Here is a 23,090-nt window from a genome sequence, read left to right as displayed (position 1 = left end):
ATAGCATTCAAAACTCTGCTGACTGTCCAATATATCATCATTCAGAGTTCTGGGCCAGATGGAGGGAGTGTGTTAGTGCTAGGAGCTCAAAAATCCTGATGTCAGAATGGCTAACTTATAGGAAGAAAGCAGGAAAGGAGGGCACAAGTCCTAGGTCACATCTTCCCCTCTCCTCCCTCTCCACTTTCCACAGACTCACTGTCACCAAAACCAAAGAGCTGATTGTTGACTTAAGGAAGGGAAAACCAGAGGTGTATGATACAGTGATCATTGTGAATCAGAGATGGAGAAGGTGAGCAAATTTAAATTTCTGGCAGTCACTATCTCGGAGGAACTTTCCTGGACCCATTGCACTAATGGCATCGTGAAGAAAGCACGTCAGTGCCTCTACTTCCTCTGGAGTTTGCGGAAGTTTGGTATGACATCGAAAACTTTGACCGATGTGTAATGGAAAGAGTGTGACCGGTTGCATCACGGCCTGGTATGTGGGCACCAATACATCTGAGCGGAAAGTCCTACAAAAGATGGTGGACACAGCCCAGTATATCACAGGCAAACTCTCCCCATCATTGAGAAAATCTGTAAGGAATAGTGCCATCAGAGAGGAGCAGCAATCATCAAGGATCCACACCATCCAGAAAATCCTCTGTTTTTGTTGCTGCCATTAGCAAAGAGGTACAGATGCCACAAGACTTGTACCACAGGGTTCAGGAACAGTTGTTCCCCCTCCACCATCCTCAACAATAAACTCAACCAGAGGCTGATTTAAGGACGGACATTGCACAAAATCTATTTATTTATTTATTTATTTATTTTTAACTTTATTTATTACTGAATATTTTTTCAAGTATTACACAATTTGTTTACATTTCTTTCTTTGTTTGTATTGCTCTCTTTTGTATCCATATCTTTTCTGGCCTGCCTGAAAAAGATTCTTAGGGTTGTATGTGAAGTTATGTCTGTACTCTGATAATAAATCTGAACTTTGATCTTGGGGACTCCCACATCCACTCATCCCTTCGCATTAATCGGTCCCTTGGTGCCTGCCCCTATGACACCAAGAAAAGCAACACTTGCACCGACACCTCTTCCCCACCACCATTCGGAGCCCCACTTCACATGTGAATCTGCTGGAGTCATATCCCAAATGCTCCTTCTGCACTCCCAAGTGGTCAGGGAGAAGAAATTCCCAGGAGTCCCAAGGATCATCTTTTCTACTATCCACTTGGGAATCTCTTCCCATGACAGAGTGTTTACTTCAGGTTCCTGGCATCGGACATGTGAACTGCATAGCCTGACCAATCAATGTAGCTTGAAATGGAGTATGTTGAGAGTCTCAAGGATCTGTTTCCACCTACCTACCCCAGGAATACTGTCTTTACATCTGAAATTTAATTATTTCAGCTCAGTTTGCTGTCAAGAATTTTTTTTTGTTCTTTCTTTATAGTAGACCTTTTACAGATTTTTGCCCTCTGCACATAAAGGAAACCCTGACCTTGTACAGTAATGTGGCTTCCAGATGTAGATGAAGAGGGAATTATCCCACTGCCTTCATTCTAGCTGGTACTTGTGTCGGTCACTGCATGCAGCCAGTATTTTGATGGGTGAGGGGAAAGAAACAATTTCTGGAGCAGTTGGCATTGCCTCATTTCTGTTTCTCTCTGATCCACTGCACTTGTCAAGGTGCCGACTGGAAGTTAAAATAAAAGGTGGCCTGCAGCCATTCTTCTCCAAACTGCTGCCGGCCAAGTGACCAAGCTGCAAAATTGATGCCCTAGTTCTGAAAATGAGTGAGTTGCAAGTGACGCTAGCTGAGGTTCCCTCTGAAATTCCACCTCCCAAATGCAGCCTAAATCCGGGAATAAGAATATCAAGCATTTGCAAGTCATTGGTTCAGCCCATGAGCTTCCGCTGCACGTGTGTGTTGCCATGGTGAATAATTGATAATCCGAGAAGCACAGCTAACAACTGATGCCATTTTCGTATCAGGAAGAGGTTTTAAGGATACAGTGAGAAACAAAACATTGTGTCACAGCCCTCATCTGCTGACTTATTCTTGATTTTAGTAGCAGCAGATATTCTAAGAACAATTCTCCATTCAGTCTACAGGCCTGTTTTATCTTAGTGTCGTAGAGTCTTGCAGCATAGCAACAGGCCCTTTATCCCACGTGGCCATACTAACCTTTTTCCCCATCTATGCCAATTACCTCACTGATGATCTACACTTCATTTTCCCCTTGGATGCTCCCATATCTTTCAAATATCCACAAATCCCTATTTTGAAAGCTCACATTGTCCCCATGTCCAGAGCTTCATGGTCCAAAGAATTCCATAACTTTTGTGAGGGGAAGATGCTTCCTGGTTTTCCTCTGAAAAGCTTGGCAGTAGTTTTCAAATCTTGCTCTTCATTCTTCATTGTCCTGCTGGAAGAAATGTTTCTCTCAGCTCAGCAAACCTGCCCCCTCACTTTTCTATATTGATGGAAATACAAAGCAAGGGAGTTCAAATTTACCCAACCCTCATAATTAAATCTTCTGGGTGTTCCTGTACTGTACCCCATTTGTTATGTTCCTTCTGAGGTCGAGAGCAGCTCGAATGTCAAGAATGGATCTGACCATGGTTTTGTAGAGCGGATATAATATTCATGATCCTTTGAGATAAACTACATTTCATTGTTCATTTTGATTACTTTATTCACAGGCTATTGAAGATGGATTTTTTCTCTCTCAAGTTATAAGCATTGGGAAAGGATTCACATCTTTCCCTAATCTATCATGGATGAGTTCATACTTGAAGTCTTAAAACTCAGTCAGGCAGAACCTTGCATATCCACTTCATACACCTCTCTTCTAGTTCTCACACCATATATACAAGCTATAACTACTCCTTTTATGATGTCACTGACACCCTGGTTTAAATTCAATTCTGCTTCCCATAAGACATAGGAACAGGAGTTGGTCATCTGGCCCATTGAGCTTGCTCCACCATTCAATAAGATCATGGCTGATCTGATCATTGACTTTTCCCCATATCCCTTAATTCATTCCCTAGGCATAGAATTCCACAGATTCACTACTCTCTGGGAAAAATAGTTTTTCCTCATCTCTCTCTTAAATCTACACCCCTGAATCTTGAGGCTGTGTGAAATCACTTCCAATTTTTGAAGAGCTCTATGAAACACCTTTGCCTTTCCCTTTTTTTTAAATTTTTTCAAAATTTTTCACACTGTGAACCATTTCAATCAAAATACATACAAACATTTCCCTCTTAAATCTACACAGTGGCATTTTCTCCCCTTTTTTCCCCCCTACCTTCCCACCCCCCTCCAAACCCATTAAACATTCAACATATACAATACAATAAACCCATTAAACAATGTCATCACTCAATGAAAATAGACAAGAAAATTGTGTAATCTACTTTTACACACTGGATCAGATCATTTTGTCTTCTTATCATTTTATCATTTTAGGGGGTGGAAGTCCAAGGCAAGCCCTCTCTGTTGTGTTCCATGTACGGTTCCCAAATTTGTTCAAATAATGTAACTTTATTTTTTAAATTATATGTTTTTTTTCCTTTCTTGAGCCCAAATTTATTTTTCCAATCTGGACGTTTACCTTTGTGATTTTTATTTTGAACAGTATCAGCTGGAACTTTGGAGTGAGCCAATTGCTGAGAGTAATTTGATGTTAAATCCTGTTAACATCACAAGATTTCTTAATCATAGGCGTCCCTGTAAGTGAGTTACATCTAGAAATCTAATCAAAGATTTCAAATAATTTATGGATTATTGCCATAAATATGGACAGAGCACAAAAAAATTAGTTTGAACAAACAAAAGTTTCAAAGGACGACATTGGATCAGAACAATGCAGGCAACATCTTTGCATGGTCGGCTTTGTGGGGGTGGAGGGGGGGAGGGTTCTCTAGAAGTCAGAAAACTGTAGAGTTTTCCAGAGGAGTCTTTAAAAATTAGAAGGCATTTGATATAGAGAAGAAAGGAAATGGGAGATGAAAGGAATCTGCAATGGGGTATGTATAACATTTTTTCCTCAGCCTGCATTTCAGTCTCTTTGATTTAGAAAATGTAGATTCTTTAACATTTTAATTTACATTTTCCAGGTTCTTGGATGTAAATTCTTTCAAAGATTGATGTCATTTCCTTTGGGTGTTCAGGGTGTATATCCCACAAACCTCAGCTTGAATAACTACATCTACCTTTTGAAGTAAACACGAAAATCTGTTGACACTGTGGTTGACACTGTGGTTGAAGTAACAATGCACAATAATGGAGAAACTCAGCAGGTCAAACAGCCCTTGAAGGGCTCAAGCCCGAACTGTCGGTTATGTATTTTTACCCTTTGCTATATAACCATATAACCATTTACGGAGTGGAAACAGGCCATGTTGGCCTTTCGAGTCCGCACCGGTTCACTGATTTTGTGCGCCCTCTTCAGGCATTGGTCCCGGTAGATCTTCATTCAATATAAAGGACATTGTTTGATCTGCTGTTTCTCCAGCTTTGTGTGTGTTTTTGCATCTACCTTTTGATTCCTCTTACTTTCCTCACCCCGCATATCTTTTGATATTACAATCTGCTGGTTGCTGAAGCAATCGAGTGCCTGTGTTAAAGTAACTGGGACAGCAATGTTGCTCTGCAAATGAGTTAAGAGTTTGGCCTGCTGATAGCAGTGACAGTAATTCTGAACTTTAGTATCTCAACAAACGACTGACAAACCTTTGGGTACTCTGATAAAATGACGAATGAACAGACCAAGTTCTCTATTTTTATAACTGTCACAGGGTCTAACAACCATCGTGTGTTTGCATTGTTATGATCTTGTGACCTTTTTCATCTTGCACATTGGAAGCCAGTCCTGGGACAGGCAATATACCAACCATTACAGGCAGTAATAACTAGCATAATCAAACCATCAATCATAATCTGCTTTAAACACGAGCAATCAAAGCACTCCCAGATCACAAACTTAAAACAGTATTTTACCTTCCAGAAATAAAGATTCACCTTTGCATTGTCAAGAGCGGACAAAATATGTGCATAACTTTGGCTTTTTTTATAAACAAAAACACGGGTCAACTCTGGCTGGGATGCATTGCTTGAAATGATAGCAGAGACAGGTTCAATAACACTATAATTGAGCAGTGCAGTGGTGCAGCCAGTGCTGCCTCTCAATCACAGCAACCTACCTGGGTTTAATCCTGACCTCTGTGTGGAGTTTACATGTTCTCCCTTCAACTGTGAGTCTTTTCCCTGGGCCCTCTGGTTTCCTGCCTTATCCCAAAGCCATAAAAGAAGGTTGGTTAATTGGCCACTGTAAATTACCCTTGGTGCACAGGTCTGGAGAAAATTGATGGGAATGTGGAGAGAATAAAAATTGAATTAGTATAGGGTTAGTGTAAATGATTGTCAGTGCATACTTGGTGGGCCATAGAGTCTGTTTATGTGACATTTACATTCCCTAGTAATAAAGTCTGAAATTAAAATGTGTTCCATATATTAATTTCTTCCTAAATCATTTCAAAACAAATGCAACTATCCTGAGGGAAAAGATTAACCACCAGAAGCAGGAGAGCCTCAAATGGTGGAGAAAGATATAAAAGGTTCCCTAATTGGAACGTAATACTACATTTAGAATGTAACTTTGTCTACCGCAAAGCAGACTGAGAGTCGCCACTTTGTCCAGCACCCCTCACAGAAATCTACAGCACCTGGTGTTCCCAGACAGTCTCCCCTCCAAGTACTGATCAGGCCTGTGCCTGCTTAGCTTCCAAGATCGGACGATCTTAGACGTATTCAGGCTATTAGGTGCTATCAGATATACTCATCTGATTTCATGATGTACTGATAACCATGTTTTGAATTTTTTAAAATATTAAAGTTGAAAGCTGCTCAACAATTAGGTTTAGTTATCCAGACCTCTTCATTAATCTTGATCCCGTTTAAAGTTTGTACATTCTCCCTGTGACTGCATGGGTTTCCTTCAGGCTCTCCGTATTCACCCATGTCCCAAAGATTTGCAGTTTGGTGAGAGAGCAAGCGACCCAACCATTAAAGTGGTCAACTAAATTTAGCTATCACATTCAATGCACCAGTCAAATCATTAAGGGGAAAGCTCTAGGACAGTGGTTTTCAACCTTTTTCCACTCACAGACCACTTTAAGTAATCCCTATGCCATCAGTGCTCTGTGATTAGTAAGGGATTGCTTAAGGTGGTCTGTGGGTGGAAAGAAAATGTTGAAAACCACTGTTTTAATCATCCCTAATTGACTCGTTACGTGCACGATTTCATAACTCCAAAAGTAAATGGAAAAAAATGACAATTTTTCTCAAGCAAAATATTTCAGTAACAATTGGGTCTAGAGCAGTGATTCTCAACCTTCCTTTCCTACTCACATACCACCTTAAGCAATCCCTTACTAATCACAGAGCACTGATGGCATAGGGATTACTTAAAGTGGTATGTGAGTGGGACGAAAAAGGTTGAGAATCATTGCTCTAAAATACTTTAAGCCAGCACAGGCTGCATTAGGAAGTAGGCACCATTGTCACCCATCAGAGACTGTGTCATAACCTGAATAACATAAGAAATAGAGCAGGAGGAGGCCACTCAACCATTCAATGAGATCATGACTGATGTAGTTCTGGACTCAGTTCCACTTGCCTGTCTTTTCTCCATAATTCCCGACTGTGCAGAAATGTATCCATCCACGGACACTCAATGACTCCGAAGGGACAAGCTTTTGCTTCTCTTTCTCCTTTTGTAGGTGGTGCTGGACAATGCTCATGGCGATTCTTGATTTACTTATGGCAGACAAAAGTTGAAGTATATCATGTATCTTACATTTTTTGTATTATTACATGACAGTAAAAGAAACATTTGGACCTTTTGAAGCTGTATCTTAAATCTATTTAATGAAGCAGCCCTCTGTTGCTTCCTTTGGCAGAGAATTCCGCACTACAAACTGATAGAAGCAATTTCTCCTCATCTCCATCCTAAATCTACTCCCCTGAATCCAGCTGCCAGTGGAAGCAAATTTCCTGCTTCTATCTTATCAATTCCTTTCATGATTTTGTGTGTTTCTATAAGGTTCTCTCTCCATTCCATTGAGTTTTGTCTCAGGGAACTTGATATCTTCTCATCGGTTAAGCCCCTCATCTCTGGAATCAACCTGGTTAACCTCCACAGCACAGCTAATAAGTTCTCTGTCAAATGATGAGACCACAACTGCTCACAGTACTCCAGGTCTGACTTCATCATAAGTGATGGCATTGATTCCTGAGTTTGCCAAAGGATTCTCATGGCATTCATCCAGGCTCATTATTAATGAATGCAGATCCATGGGCCAATCTTCTTTACCTCTGGTGGCCAGCTGGTTGCATTTCAGCCTTCAGTGGGGAATATACTACATTGACTGGCTCCTCGCATCATCCATTCTTCATATTAACAGCAATCACCTCACCCAACTTCCCAATGGTAGAACATCTCCAATAATTAACTTCCTATTCATCTATCTCCCGGCGTCTGCGTTCAGGCCATGTTCATGTACTTTCAGACAATCAATGGCTGTCCTAGCTAAACAATTCCCCCTCCAACCCCTCCCTTGCTCCAGGCTGATCTTCCACTTCCTATCTCAACTTTGCTATCACTCTCCATTGCAATCACTCGACTGCTGCATCCGTGTGTGAGATGCCTCAGCTAGCATCTAATATCCCACAGTCTTTCCTTCGCCTTCCAGCCTTCTTTGATTCCTCACTATCAAAATGGTAATTCTTGCACGCACACACTGAGATTTCTTCCTCCCTGTCCACGCTGTCACGTTTGCTGTTCCCACAGCCTTTATTCTTTGTCAGCATCTCTTCCATTTGACTCATCATCTTCTTCTTGCAACATCCTGTTCAGTCTTGCCCCAGTGGTATCATATTCACATCTAAGGAAGACACCGGAGGTTTAACACCCAATGAAGAGCATTTTGTCTGGTGCACTGCTGAGGAGGGGCTGCATTTGTGAAGATTCCATTTCTCAGAAGTGGCATCTATCACAGATCCTGTCAGTACTCTCAGGTGAATGTAAAGAGCAGAGGAAGCATCTCCACTGTGACTGCCATATTTATTCACTCTGACATTAACACTGGAGCATTACATCAAAGTGCAAGAGTCATTGTCTCACTGATGGCTTGTGAGAGTTATAATAGCAACTATATTTCAAAATAGGTTACTGTCTGGAAAGAATTTTGATATATTCCAAGGATGTGACAATGTAAATTCAAGTACTTTCCTTGCTGTTCATCTATATTCTGGGAGTAGGTTTCCATAAATTGCATCATACCTCTGATGAAGAAAATTCCATTTCTTTTGGTCCACACAGTTGCTCACAGACGTCCTTGAATTATTGTTCAGGTGTATAGATCTTGTGCAACTTTAGCTTGTGCTTCGATCCTGAACTATACCCCTGGGTAGACCAGTCGCCAAGGAAGAATGCTTCCATTGATCGAACATTCCACATGCATATGTCTGTCTGCCTCAGCTAATAGCACAACAGCTTCTGGTCTGCAGGTTGTAGGGTTAAGCCGAGGGGATGCAAAACATGTTCTTGTGGACATGGGAGGAGAGGGAGGTCACAGGATCCAATGTTACAAAGGATATTATACTGATTTATTTAAACACAAAAAGAATCCTACAATACAATTCAATGGATGGAAAGTTCTCCCTGTGCCAAACTACTACATTGAGAACAGTTATTTGTCCCCACTTTAATAAGTGGATGAGCAGAATATCTGGGAGCTGATTTTCCTATCCCAAGTAATCCAGCTATGGCCTTGCCCTGACAATGACCTCCTCGCAACCAGTTCCAATCTGTCAGTGTCAGGTGTCGATTCTGTTGGACATTGTATACAAACTGCAGCTGAAGATGGTGCTGAGAATGACATCATTGAGCAAAAGCAGATCTTCTCTGTGAAAGATTTTGGTGAAAATGGTAGTAGGAATAGTCTACTTGGCATTTCAAGTCAGCCTCACCATTCAATGAGGTTATGACTGATCTGACCATACCCTCAAATATTCTTCTTCAGTAGACCCTCAACCCCTCAATTCATTGAACTTCCAAAACGGAATTTAGATCCCATTTAGTTATTTTCAGTGATCTTGCCTCCATCATATCTAGGATTGAGATTCACCACTCTCTGCAAGAAAAAATCCCTATACACCAGTTCTAAATGTCTATCCCCTTATTATTAAACAATATTTACTCATTCAAAATTCCCATTAATGGACAATACATCACAAGTATTTTGTGATTGCATATTTCATCCCAGCCTGTAGGAGTACCAATCCAGCAGATCCATTACTTGTTAGAATTTTATTGGCCGTGAGGGACTTGGTGATGTTTTGAGAGAGATTGCATGAATTCAATCCTTTCTTTTTCCATCTGATCCCAAATGCCTGGCATCCCACACTGCCATCAACCCTCTGATTAGTCATGGGTGCCTGCATAGGTTCCAGCTAAGTCTGGTACATGGTTACATGGAGCAGTCAACCCTACACAGGCAAGACTCCTCAACTCTTTCTCTCCTACGTCAAAGATTACTTTGGTGCTGCCTCATGTACCCATGACTTTATCCACTTTGCTGCCAACTTCCACCCTGACCTCAAATTCACTTAGTCCATCTCTAGCAACACTCTCCCATTTCTCAATCTTTTTGTCTTCATCTCAAGAGACAAACTCACGACAGACATCTTGTACAAACCCATCAATTTCTCCTCAACTACACCTCTCCACACACTATCCTCTGTAAAGATTTTGTTTCTTTCTCTCATTTCCTCCATCTCCATTGCATCTGCTCCCAGGATGCAGTCTTCCATGAGATGACCATCTTCTTCAAATAATTAGGCGTCCCCTCTACCACCATCAACTCGGACCTCACCCGCATATCCTCCATTACCCACACATCTGCCTTGGCCTCCTCTGCTACACGTAACAAGGACAGGATTCCCCTTGCCCTCACCTACCACCCCACCAACCTCTGCAACCCACATATCATCCTTTGCCATTTCAGCCACATTCTACAATAGCCCACAAATATTCCTGCAGCAATACAAGTGGGGCTGGTTTGCTCCAAGAGATGTGCACCGCCACTCAACAGCCCGCCCCCAGAAACGGCTTATGCATCTTGCCGCTTGGGTGGCTGACCCCTTCACTTAGGTTGGGTCATTCTCATGGGTTGATCTAAGTCCAGGTGTGCCGGTTTCAGTCTGTTGATCATGAATAACTCCTCCCTGCTCCCAATGACCTGTGTAGGACCTCGTACAGGCCCTTGTATGGGCGCTGCAGGGGGGTTTGGTGTGGGCCACGCTGGACGAAAATGAACTCTGCTGAGGCCAGCTCCTTGGGAACGTTCACTGGGTGTTTGCCATGATGAGTTGGTGGTGGGGGTACCAGCAAGGTGAGCCTGTTGCAGAGGTCTGCGAGGAGGGTTGGGTTCTCACCTTTGGATCCCGAAGAACTCTCCTGATAGCAACAACGGTACACCATAGACGTGTTCCGCGAATGAGACCTGGAGATCCTCCTTCGGAGCCGTTTGAATGCCAAGCAGGATCGGGCCTCGTGTTCTCATGCGGGATCCGAGGGTGGTTGGGGGAAGCATGCTCAACTCCACTCCAGTGTCCACCAGGAAACACTGTCCATTGGTCTTGTCGACCATGTGCAGGAGGCTGTTTGTGTGGCCAGCCATCGCAGCCATCAGCGGCGGTTGGCCTGGTCGTTTCCAATGGTGTGAGCAGGGCTGTCGGCACTTGTGGCCTTGGGCTCCCCAGTGTTGGTGGTAGAAACACTAGGTGGTTTGATGCTCTTCCAGCTTCTGCCTGGGGGTGGGATGTGGTCGGCTGGGTCCAGGGCGGGTGACCTGATTCATGGCGGCCTCATTCTCCCATTTAGTTCTCCAAAGCATGTCAGCGTGGCTGCGACCTTCCAGGGGTCCGAGAAATCCTCATCCACCTGTAGGAGCTGGTTGTCCTCTGGCATTTGTTCCAGGAAGGCTTGCTCAAACATCAGGCAGGGTTTGTGGCCTTCTGCCAGTGCAAGTATTTCATCCATTAGAGTAACGGGGCTCTGTCCCCCAGGACATCGAGGTGCATCAGCCTGGCCGTGTGCTGCCAACGGGAGGGAGTGAAGGTGCCGAGGAGGAGGGCTTTGAGGGCAACATACTTGCCTCCTCTGGTGGATCATGGATCAGGTCCTGCACTCTGGCCATGGTTTCTTCATCGAGGGCACACACCACATGCAGAACATCGTGGAGTCAGAGGTGATCTGTCTGAGATGAAACTGCGCCTCTGCCTGCCCGAAACATGTACAGGGCTGATGGGTCCAAAAGGTGGGGTGGGAGAGTTTCACAGCCATAGTGCTGATCACCAAAGAATCCATGGTTGGAGAGTAGATAATGTCTTGGTTCTGTGGGGTCACTAATGTAGCGGCTGCTACACACACAGAAACACACCACAGGACATGGTGGAGGTTTCAGTTGAGCTATTTATTTGAATTTCGCGCGCACCCCTTTAAGGCCAACGGGAGTTCCGTCCCGCGCAGCAATGACATTATCACATTGCCTAGGGCGCAAGCTGTGGCCTAAGCCACGAGGTAATCAGCCAGCCCCGACAGTGCCGTCTTCCTCCAGCTGCCTCGCCAGCACGGCGGTACAAGCGGGGCCGGTTCCCTACAAGAGATATGTGCTGCCACAGCGTTAATGTTTCAGGCAGATGATCTTTCATTAGAACTTAATAAACAACTCTGTGGTCTGGTTTATGGCTTGTTATTCCCCCACTAGACTAGTGCTTTGGGATGCCACACAGGACTCCCACCACTTCAATCTTCGCAGCCTGGGATGTTTCTAACCTCGTTCAGTTTTCTGCGAGTCTGCTCTAGCCCTCTCTTCAAATCAGCCTCTCAAGCCTAAACAGCTTCAGAGAGTTTTATTACAAGCCATACCTTTGGCCCCCCGCCCAGAGTTCCTGCCTATTAATGTTTTTCTGTAACATTAGTTTGCGGCACTGAAAGAAACGCTGAGCCCCTCATCTGCTGTGCAAATGTGATGTGTTTTGTCTGACATGAGACAGCTGCTAAAATAGCCACAAACTGGGACCTGGCACAGCAGGAAACACAGACAGTGGGGCAGGTAGTAGAGCTGCTGCCTCACAGTTCCAGTGACCTGGGTTCAATCCTCACCCCTCGTCTGTGAGGAATTTGCATGTTCTCCCTGTTACTACCTGAGTTCATTTCCTCCCACGACAATCCAGTTGGTTGGTCCATTGTAGTTTGGAGGTGAGTGGTAGAATCTGAGGGGAGCTGATGTTAAAGTGGATAGACTAAAATAAGATTAGTGTCGTATTACTATAAACGGGTGCTGGATGGCCACTCTGGACTCTTGGCACTCTGGAATATTACCCAGTCTTTTTCTCACTATTCCTTGATATAATTTGGGAGTGATTTTCTTAGCACAGTTGAAAATCAGTTTATTGAAAAAAGAAGCACTTTCTTCATCAATGTTCATGAATTACAGATAACCCCAAATTACATGACTGAAAATAACTTTTTAAGATGAGCCCATAGCTATTTGCTACTTAAATTGAGATTAATCTGATCTTCATAATGATGTAGAAATAATTCTTTTAGAAGACTTTATTTAAAATTTTATAACATGAATACAATAGAGAATTACATTTAAAGAAAAATTTTAAAAAATTAAAATGGTATGATTACAATATTACATCAGAAAACTACACAAAATAACCCCCCCCCACCCCCCGTTAATGGGTCCATCAATTCTGTGCCAGCTCCCAGTATTCAGTACACTGAAAAAATAGCCTTTGAAAGGTTCATGATGTTACTCTCAAAATAACTAGCTAACTTATAGAGTCTGCCCATTTTCCCAGAGTAGAATCAATGGAAGTTTCAGTGGTAATTAACGCAGGGGTGAGGGCGTGGCTCATTTCACGGATGGGACTGGAGTCTGGTACAACATTGCTTAGAGTATAATATCAGGAAGTTTCGATCGTGTGGAACAGAAATTGCTCTGGAATTTTAGGTGAATTCCACTGGAAAGGACAAGGTAATCAATCAAAAAAAAAACTCAAACTCAAAGTTATTAGAGACTAAATAAAGCCTTTTACTGCACATAAAGCTGTGCTGTCACTCCTTAGAGCCACAGAGACTGCAGGTTCTGCAATCTAGAGCAAAGAAAAACTGATGGGAGAACTCAAAGGATTGAGCAGCATCAAAGGAGGTTAAGGCCCTGCATCAGGACCCGAAATGTATACCATCCCTTTATCTCCGCAGACACTGCTCAATCCTCTGCGTTCTTCCAGCAATTTGTTTTTTAGTTGTACCTTTCCCCTCATTACATTAATTGGATTTCCCTTTACTTTGTTCCATCAGTTTCTTGGTGTTTCTTCTTCTTGGATCAGAGATCACTGGTCAGATATTTACACCAGGTTCATTGCTGTGAAGCTTTAAGGTAAATTCAGCAATGCCAATATTTAACGGCATGACAGGAAGTCTGATCTATCTGCAGACCTCCCCACCAGCCCCAGTAGGCAGTTTACATGGTTCTTTTTAATATTTTATTTTGAGAATTTTCAATCAACATGCAGTCAAAATTGAGAATAATCAGAAAGAAAAACATCAATATCCATAATATTAACAAATTAATACAAATATGGATCCGCATGTCGATATTAAAGAAAGCGAGAAAAAAGTCAGCATGTGATTCAATTATTGTAAAGAAAGAAAAATTACAATACTACTACAAAAATGCAAATTCAATGTCTATGCTCAACCAAAGGGAGAAAAAGATATAGGGAGAAAGAAGAACAAAATAAGAGGAATGGAATTTACATGTTACCCTGTGAAAACAAGAAAGTCTGCAGATGCTCTGATTGCAGTAATTCATAAAAGTGCTGGAGAACCACAGCATCCACAGGAAGCAAAGATATATAACCAGTGTGTGATAGTACAGATCTATCACCAATGTATATAGTGTATATAGTTACAGTATCTAGACTGTGCTTACAGCGATTGGCTGAGAGCTAAGCCACACCTATTGCCTGGGCCTTAAAGGGTTGTGTCCCTAGCCAGGTCGGATCATTCCGGACTGGTCGCCCACCTGTGAAGAGCTCCTGTCTTTTGCTAATAAAAGCCTTGGTTTGGATCAACAAGTCTTTGATTCTTTGTTTCGTGCCTGAGCCCGTTCTATGGATGCTGCGGGACCTGCTGAGTTCCTCCAGCACTTTTGTGTAGCGTGATACCCTGACAGCTTCAAGACCACTTTTACTTAGATCAATTTATTTTTTTATAGAAACCCATAAAATAAATTTGAATTCTCCTGCTGGGTTTTAAATATAGGGCATAAAACAGTGGTTCTCAGGCTCTTTCTTTCCACTCATATAACACTTTAAGTAATCCCTATGCCATCTGTGCTCTGTGATTAGTAAGGGATTGCTTAAGGTGGTATATGGGTGGAAAGAGCAAGGTAGAAAGCCACTGTTTTAATCATGCCTAATTGACTCGTCATGTGCATGGTTTCATAACTCCAAAGGAAATGAGCCAATGACAATTTTTCTCAAGCAAAATATTTCAGTAACAATTGGGTCTAGAGCAGAGATTCTCAACCTTCCCTTCCCACCTTCATACCACCTTAAGAAATATGTGAGTGGAAAGAAAAAGGTTGAGAACCACTGACATAGAGAGATACAGCACCAAATGAGGCCCATTGGTCCACCAAGTCCACAGATCATCAAACGGCCATTTTTATATAAAACCTTCATTAATCCCAGGTTTTTTTATTCTTCCCACATTCTCATCAAACAGCGGCCCCCAGATTCTACCACTCACCTTCAAACTAGGGCCACTTACAGTAGCTGATTAACCTACCAACTCCATGTCTTGGGGAATGGGAGAAAACTGGAGCACCTGGAGGAAACACATTGGGAGATTATGCCCTCCTGGCCTGGGTAGCAAACAAAACAAAGGTCTTCCACGTATCTCAGTCACAATAAATAATTTTATTCATTTCAAACTCCATACAGACAGCACCTAAGGTCAGGATTGATTCTGGGTCTCTGACGCTGTGAGGCAGTGGGGCTCTACTAACGGTGTCATTGTTCTCTGGATAAAGGGACTAAGTTGTTATAAAAGTACTAGTTCACTGTGTCTATCATTTTCTCTTCTAGATCAAAGATTTGCAGGTCCGAGATCAATGGTGGTTGATTCCATAAGTGACGTGTCTGAAGTAACTGCATCCAATGAGACAATGCTGACACCTTTAATTGAGCAGGAGGGCGAGACTTACTTAGAGAAATGTGGGAGCATACGACGTCACACAGTGGCCAATGCACCCACTGAGCTCCAACTTTTGGCTATGAGTTCCATGCTGCAGCCTGGGATGGGGGAAGAACCAAACTCTGAAGACAAGCATCTACTGTCACAGCCCAGCCTTAACCACAGACACTATTCCAGTGAGCTCAACATCCCAGAAACCGAGTCGGAATTTATGACTTTCTCACTTGAGGAGACTCCGAACATGAAGTGTACAACCCTTGGCTAGATCACAAAGATATTTAGTTAAGGCACATCATTAATATTTGCAGAAAGAACTAATGCAGTGACCTGCCTGAATCCCATTATAGGATTGATTTAAGAGATTCCCTCACGAAGCAAGTCTAATTCAAGCTGGTCCTGTACTGAATTGCTTTTCTAGCTCAAGCCTTTACTATAACAACTGAATATACCTCAGAACTGAACAAAGCAGTCCTGGTAAAAGTGATGTCCAGAACAAAATAAATATTTGGCAGCCATAAGTTTGCACTAAAGTTGGGTAGTCTCAGAGAAGTCCTGGACTTTAAAACCTGATATTGCACTATGCTGGCAGCGCTGTATAAATATTGGGCGTCAGGTCAGTCTTCCTTCTGTCTCACCACAAACCATTGGTTTATAACAGAGTTGCCCAGAAATTTCATCAGTTCTCGGCATTGCAATCTGCCTTTTCCTCAAGAGAATGTGGAAATAATTTTCAATTGGTCTTTCAAAACAGCTACATAATTTCAGATAATGATTTTCACTGTACATTCTGTGTAACGGAATACTTTTTTCCTCTTTCTCTACAAATGGGTGTATGATCTTGTTGCATTCACGGAGTCCAGGAGCAATGTAAGCCCTTTTGGTGACTTCCATCAAGATGGAATATTTTCTGTGTGTTGCCGAGTGAATACCAATCAGTTAAATAAGAGTACTGGGAACTCTGAGACAATTTCTGAGCTGTCGGCTTTTGTTGAATGCACCAGAATTTAGAGTCAACTCATTTGTCTCTGAACAGGTCTAAACTGGTGGCATTTAACCAACCCTATTGAATGCAGTCTGCATAGAAACTTCTTTCAAAATTAATGTTATCTCATCTAGAACAGGGTTTCTTGTTTATTTTTTACAAATAAACCATGGACCATTTTTGTTAAAAGTGAGTAATCTGTAGCTTCCAGTGGAAAGTTCAGAGAGAGACAGGACTCTATGAGGTTGCGATACAAACAGTGGTCTGTGACAATTCTTTTAAAGTGAAGAAAATGTTAAACCGTGTTTAAAAATCAATGCATCAAGCACCAGGGCCGGCCAGAAGAATGAGCCATCTACACCCAACCCACTAAGAACGCACAGTGCAGCCAATTGGCAAATAGGTTCCTATTCACCTTAAACACCACACAGAGTGGCGCAGTCAGTCAAGCCACTGCCTCCGCTACCTAGGTCCAATCCTGACTGGGGTACTGTTTGTATGCAGTTTGCATGTTCTTTCTGTGATAGCATGAGTTTTTACCGGATGCTCCAGTTTCCTTCAACGTCCCAAAGATGTGTGACTGGTAGGTTAATTGGCCACTAGTGCAAGTGGGTGGTAGAATCTGAGAAGAGTTGATGGCTGTGTGAGGCAATATGTTATAAGGTAACGAGTGGAAGGATTGGATTGATGGGATTCCATTGGAGTGAGCATGGACAGCATAGATCAAGTAGCCACCTTCTTGCCATAAGGAAGTCTGAAAAATATGGCTGCGCAGTCAGTGAAGGGAATGGACTGATGTGCACTGTAAACTCCACAGTGCAATGAATGAAAGGAATGGAGTTCTATTCACTGCCAACACTGCTCTGCATCAGATGCTTATCATAAACCCTCCCTCGTGCCCACCACAATAAAGGTAATATTTTGGAGAGGAATCTTCTCCTTCTAACCTCCTCTACTCCTCTAACACCTTCTAGTCCCCTCTTTACACATCCACACGAGAAACATTAGTTCATCATATTCACGGAGAGAGATGTATCCACACCCACTCCAGTGCATCACAGGCTGCACTGGACACACAGAACTGGTTCACATCAATTCAAGGTTACTTTCATTCTTGATGTCCTCAAACTTTGCTTTTCCAAAACTTTCCTCAAAAACATCTGTTTCAAAGCTGAAACAATCTTCAACCGAAAGTCAGATGTCCCACATTACTAAAAGTTTGCATCTCCAAAATTTGTTAAATCTGTTAAGTCTTCCACTGTCTGAACAGAGGTTTGGAAATCCACTGTTATCAACCCAAGCCACAGATACAGACAGAGACTCTATTTCCCACTCTAAACACTTGGCAGATTGAAGAGCAAAATTCCTCAAAGGCGAGCTTCCTTTTGCATCTGTGCAATATTTCAAAAATATGTTTTTTAATGAAATGTACTATTATGCAATACATAACATTGCAATGCCTTCATGCATCTTACCAAGCTTATCATTGCATTCCCATATCTTTTGTCATCATGTTATCAACTCTTCTATCAGCAATGCGTTTGAGAGGCTGATATATGAGGTCCAGGCCTCCATGTGCAGTGGTTGGAGGATCCTAGACTGTGGTCTTTCACCACAAAGCCTAGTTTCAGTCCTAACTCTTGAACCTTGGACTGTGCCAGCATTTGTTACGGGAGTTTCTTGTGCAGGATGACCTGCAAGCTGATGATCTTCAGACAGTAGTCAAAAATGTTTGTCTCAAGGTGCATGTCTGAAACAGCCTGCAGAGCACAGGCAATACATTAAAATGATGGAGAAACTCAGCAGGTCACAAAAAGCAAGAGACAGTCGACATTCCTGGCCTGAGCCCTTCTCCTGCACTTGTGTGTACCCCAGGATCTGCAAATTTCCTTTTTACCTGCAGAATAGAGTCCTGTGTTACTAGCTGTTTGAGATTAACCTTGACAAAAACCAGTGCGTCCCTTTCCAGAGTGTCAGTATAGTCCATAAAGAGACGGTGATAGACCTATACTCATTGAAACCACTTTAAGGTCTGTGTGCAGTGGTATTGAGACTCTGGCCGTGAATGAAGGACTTGATGCAGGTGGTTGGTTGATAGTTCTGGAATGTGGCTATGCCTTTTACAGCTCAAGGAACCATTAGACAGGGTCCATCATGTCCTTGAATAGGGCTTAACATATTGTGAGTTGGATAAATATTATTACAATAATAATTTTCAGGAGACCATAATGCACACACGTGCACATCAATAGCATCTGTAGCAATGTATATGATTACAGCTAATAACACAGGACTCTGTTCTGCAGGTATACATGAAATTTGCAGATGCTGGGGTCTACTGTAGTACACAAAGAACAAGAGAAGGGCTCAGGCCCAAGACATCGACTGTAAAATAATGTGCAGGTGAGATCAATGGACTGAAAAATGGCAAATGGAGTTTTAATGCAGACAAGTGTGAGGTGTTGCATTTTGAAAGGACCAACCAAGAAAGGACATACATGGTAAATGTAGGGCACTGAGAAATGTGGTAGAACAAAGGGATCTGGGAATACAGATACACAATTCCCTGAAAGTGAGGTCATAGGTGGATAGGGTTGTAAAGAGAGCTTTTGGCATATTGGCTTTTAGAAATCTAAGTATTGAGTATAGGAGCTGGGATGTTATGGTAAAGTTGTATAAACCATTGGTGAAGTCAAATTTGTTGTATTATGTGCAGTTTACGTCACCTAACTACAGGAAAGCTATCAATAAGATAAAAAGAGTGCAAAGAAGATTTACTTGGATGTTGTTTGGACTTCAGGAACTGAGTTACAGGGAAAGATTAAACAGCTTAGGTCTTTATTCCCTGGAGCGTAGAAGAATAAGGAGAGATTTGATAGCGGTTTTTTTAATTATGAGGGGGGGGATAGACAGAGTGAATATAGATAGACTTTTTACACTGAGGGTAGGTGAGATACAAACTAGAGGACATGGTTTAAGAGTAAAAGGGGAAAGGTTTAGGGGGAACATGAGGGGGGGGGGACTTCTTCATACAGAGAGTGGTAAGAATCTGGAACACGATGCCAGCTTAGGTGTTGAATGTGGGATCAATTTTAACACTTAAGAGGAATTTAGACAGGTACATGGATTTGAGAGGTATGGAAGTTGTGACAGAGTATGTTGTGTTTTATATTGTCTATAGATATGATTTGGGGAGATAATGTATGGCAGGTTTCTTTTAGTGTGGGTCACATACAAACACTTCAAAACAGATCTCATTTGAAATACTGGACCACTGCTCAAGCCAGACAGACCGGCTCCGAATGCCTTTGCAAGGGCTTTCATCTATCTTGAGCAGTGCTCCAGTATTTCAAATGAGATCTGTTTTGAAGTGTTTGTATGTGACCCACACTAAAAGAAACCTGCCGCACATTATCTCCCCAAATCATATCTATAGACAATATAAAACACAACATACTCTGTCACAAGGTCTATGGACTGGGTGCAGGCCAGTGGGCGAGGCAAACAAAAATGGTTCAGCACAAACTAGAACGACTGAAGGGGCCTGCTTCTGTGCTGTAGTTCTATGGAATATCTAGTTGGCACACTACAGTGATACATAAACAAGAGAAATGGAGATTATTGTATAGGTGGTACAATCCACATTATTGTATAAATAGGCAAAACCTACAGTGTTGAACTGAGCACAATTGAAATTCTCCACATGAACTCAATTCATAATATTGGGCTGATGGAGACAATCTATGTTGATATGCAAGTGAGAACAGCCGCTGTATGTGTCCAAGTGGGCATAGCCCAGAGTAATATTGCAATGAGAATTGTCTGTGGTAGGTGTTTTCTGCAAATGTCACTGTTATTGTCCAACCTACTTTACCACATTTTCTGCTGCTGTCCTCAGTTCACCTTCAGGACCAAGTTCCAGTTTATTATCATCTGATGGTCCATGTACAACCCGATGAAACAGCATCTCTCCAGACCATGGTGCTTACACAAAAATACTCAATACATGTTACTTAAATATTTGGGATGATGTCATGATTATGGGATCCTGTTCATCATGCTCCCAAGTCTGTGGGTGGAAGCTATGCCCCAGCCCAGCGGTCCTGATTTTGAAGCTCCTGTATCTTCTTTTTGATGGTAGTGGATGGAAAAGGTCTTCTATAATACCTTGAGCCCTCTTTAGACAACACTCTTAGTAAATATCATCTATCAAGGAAAGATCCCAGTGATCCACTCGGTTACTTTATTGATCCTTTACAGGGACTTCCGGTCTGATGCTCTGCACCAAAGAGTGTTGCAGCCAGACAGGACACTCTCAAAGTTCAGAACTATTGTAAGAGTGCAAACATGGCATCACGTACAACCCTGAGATTCTTTTTCCTGCAGGCCAGGCAGAATTTCTACTTATTGGTCATGCAAAAACTCTACTCAAGAAAAGATATGTATACAAAAGAGAGAAATGTAAAAGAAAGAAATGTAAACAAACTGACTGTGCAACACAGAAAATAAATATTCAATAATAAATAACATGCAAAGTAAGAGTCCTTAAATGAGTCTTGAATACAGTTTTATTTAGGAGAATGATGGTGGTGGCTGCTCTCCTACAGCAGTGTTTCATGTAGATTTGCTCGACAGTGGGGAGAGTTTGCCTGTGTGATGTTCTGGGCTGTGTTCACAACCTTTTGCTCAGAGGGATTTCTGCTCAGAGGTATTGGTGTCCCCTTACCAGGCCATGATGCAGCTGATTAGTGCACTTTCCATTACACATTTGTAGAAGTTTTCCGAGGTTTTCTATGACATATCAAACCTTCACAGACTCATGAGGAAGTCAACTTACTTTTTTCACCATGACATTCATGGAAAGATTTTCCAAGATGTTGATTCTCTAGAATTTAAATTTGCTCACCATCTCCACCTCTGATCCCCCAATGATCACTGGATGAAACACCTCTGGCTTTCCCTTCTGACAGTCCACCATCAGCTCCTTGGCTTTGGTGACATTGAGTGCGAGATTGTCATTGGTACACCATTCAGCCAACTTTTCATTCTCCCTCCTGCAATACTGACTTATCTCCCCTTTTATGCAACCCACTGCCATGATATTGTCAGCTAATTTGTAGATGATGTTATTATTCCAACCCATACAGACATAGGTGTACAGTGAGTAGAGCAGGGAGCTGAGAACACAGCCCTGAGGTGCTCCGGTACTGATGGATATCTTGGAAGAGATGTTCTTATCAATCCTCACTGACTGTGGTCTTCAGGTGAGGAAATCCAGGTTCCAATTACATAGTGGGGTACTGAAGCCCAGGCCTTGGAGTTTGCTGATCAGATTTGAAGAGATAATGGTGTTGAATGCAGCACTGTAGTCGATAAAGAGCATCCTGATGTGTGTCTTTGCTGATAGGTGTTCTAGGGTTGGTGTAGAGCCAATGAGATTGTGTCTGCCATAGACCTGTTGATACAGTAGACTAATTGAAAAAGATCATTGTCGCTGTGCAGACTAGAGCTGATATCCTTCAATACCAGCTTCTCAAAACACTTTGATATTGTAAAAGTAACTGCCACCAGCCAGTAGTCATTTAAGCAGGTTATGTTCCTTTCTTGTGCACAGGTCTGCTGCCTGTTTGAAACAGGTGATATTTGAATCAGATCCGTGAAGACATCGGCAAGTTGGTCAGCACAGGCTTTCAGTACTCAGCCGGGTACTCCGTCCAGACGTTGCTTTTCTTGGATTCCCTCTTCTGAAGGCAGCCTCCATGTCATTCTTGGATATTGACAGTAGAGAATCATCTGGGAGCACATAGGTGCACAGTGGCTCTTCCTTGTTCGGGTGGTAAAAATCAGACGTAGAAGGTATTGTTTATCTGGGAGTGAAGTTTTGCTGTTTCGTACTGCACTAGATTTGGTTTTGTAGCATGTTATGTCATTTAGGTCCTGCCACAGCTGTCAGGTGTTGCTCCATTCTCATCCAGAATCTCCACTTTGCACGGGAGATGGCTTTCTGTAGGTCATACCTGCTCCTTCTGTAGTGATCTGGATCTCTGGTCCTAATGCCTGTCATCTGGTTCTCAGCGGGTTCAGTATTTCATTGTTCACCCAGGGCTTCCGGTTGGGAAAAACCCTGAGCAATTTGATAGGGACATGCTTGTCCATGGCTGTTTTGATAAAGTCTGTAATGTCCCTGGTGTAATTATTTAGAACTTCAACTGAGTTCTTGAACACCATCCAATCCACTGGCTTGTGGCAGTCCTGAAACCATTTTTCCGCCTCCCGCAACCATCTCCTGACTGTCCTGATCTCTGGACCCTTTCTTTTTAGGCTCTGTATGAAGGCAGAAGGAGCACAACCAGATGATCTGACTTGCCAAGGTGCAGTTTCAGGAAAGAACGATAGGCCTTTCTTATCTTGGTGTAGCAGTGATCAAGTGTTCTGGGTCCTCTGGTACAACAGGTTATGTGCTGGTGGTAATTGGGCAGGCCCGATTAAAGTCACTCACTCTTTACACCATTTACAGTGGGTTAAAGTGAGGTGTCTCATGTTTATTGTTCATATCACGCAGCTCCACAAGGGCCTGTTTGTAAGTGACATTGGGAGGGAAATAAACTCTGGTGAGAATCACTGATGAGAATGCTTGGGGTGATAGAAGGCTCTTCAATTAATCGAGATTTGCAGTGGAGCAGGAGGTCAACATGACTTCCACGTCTGTGCACCTGCTGGTATTAACTAGAAAGCTCACACCGCCCCCTCTCTGCCAGAAT

The 23,090-nt window shown here is 42.6% G+C and overlaps 1 protein-coding gene across 6 annotated transcripts in view; it reads left to right on the top strand.

The window, feature by feature from the left end:
* Positions 1–19,292, top strand: part of LOC138741764 (proline-rich protein 5-like) — a 162,767-nt gene extending 143,475 nt beyond the window's left edge. For 5 of the 6 annotated variants that reach the window (XM_069896054.1, XM_069896058.1, XM_069896072.1 and 2 more), the window contains one exon: positions 15,239–19,292. In XM_069896054.1, the coding sequence (XP_069752155.1) occupies positions 15,239–15,612 (374 nt within the window). In that variant the 3' untranslated portion in view covers positions 15,613–19,292. The remainder of the gene's footprint in view (positions 1–15,238) is intronic. The other variant, XM_069896080.1, reaches the window with a different exon arrangement.
* Positions 19,293–23,090: the final 3,798 nt, after the last annotated feature.

The sequence above is a fragment of the Narcine bancroftii genome, chromosome 1 (assembly GCF_036971445.1).
Source record: "Narcine bancroftii isolate sNarBan1 chromosome 1, sNarBan1.hap1, whole genome shotgun sequence".
In the NCBI taxonomy this organism is placed as follows: Eukaryota; Metazoa; Chordata; class Chondrichthyes; order Torpediniformes; family Narcinidae; genus Narcine; species Narcine bancroftii.
This window is presented reverse-complemented; position numbering and strand designations above follow the sequence as displayed.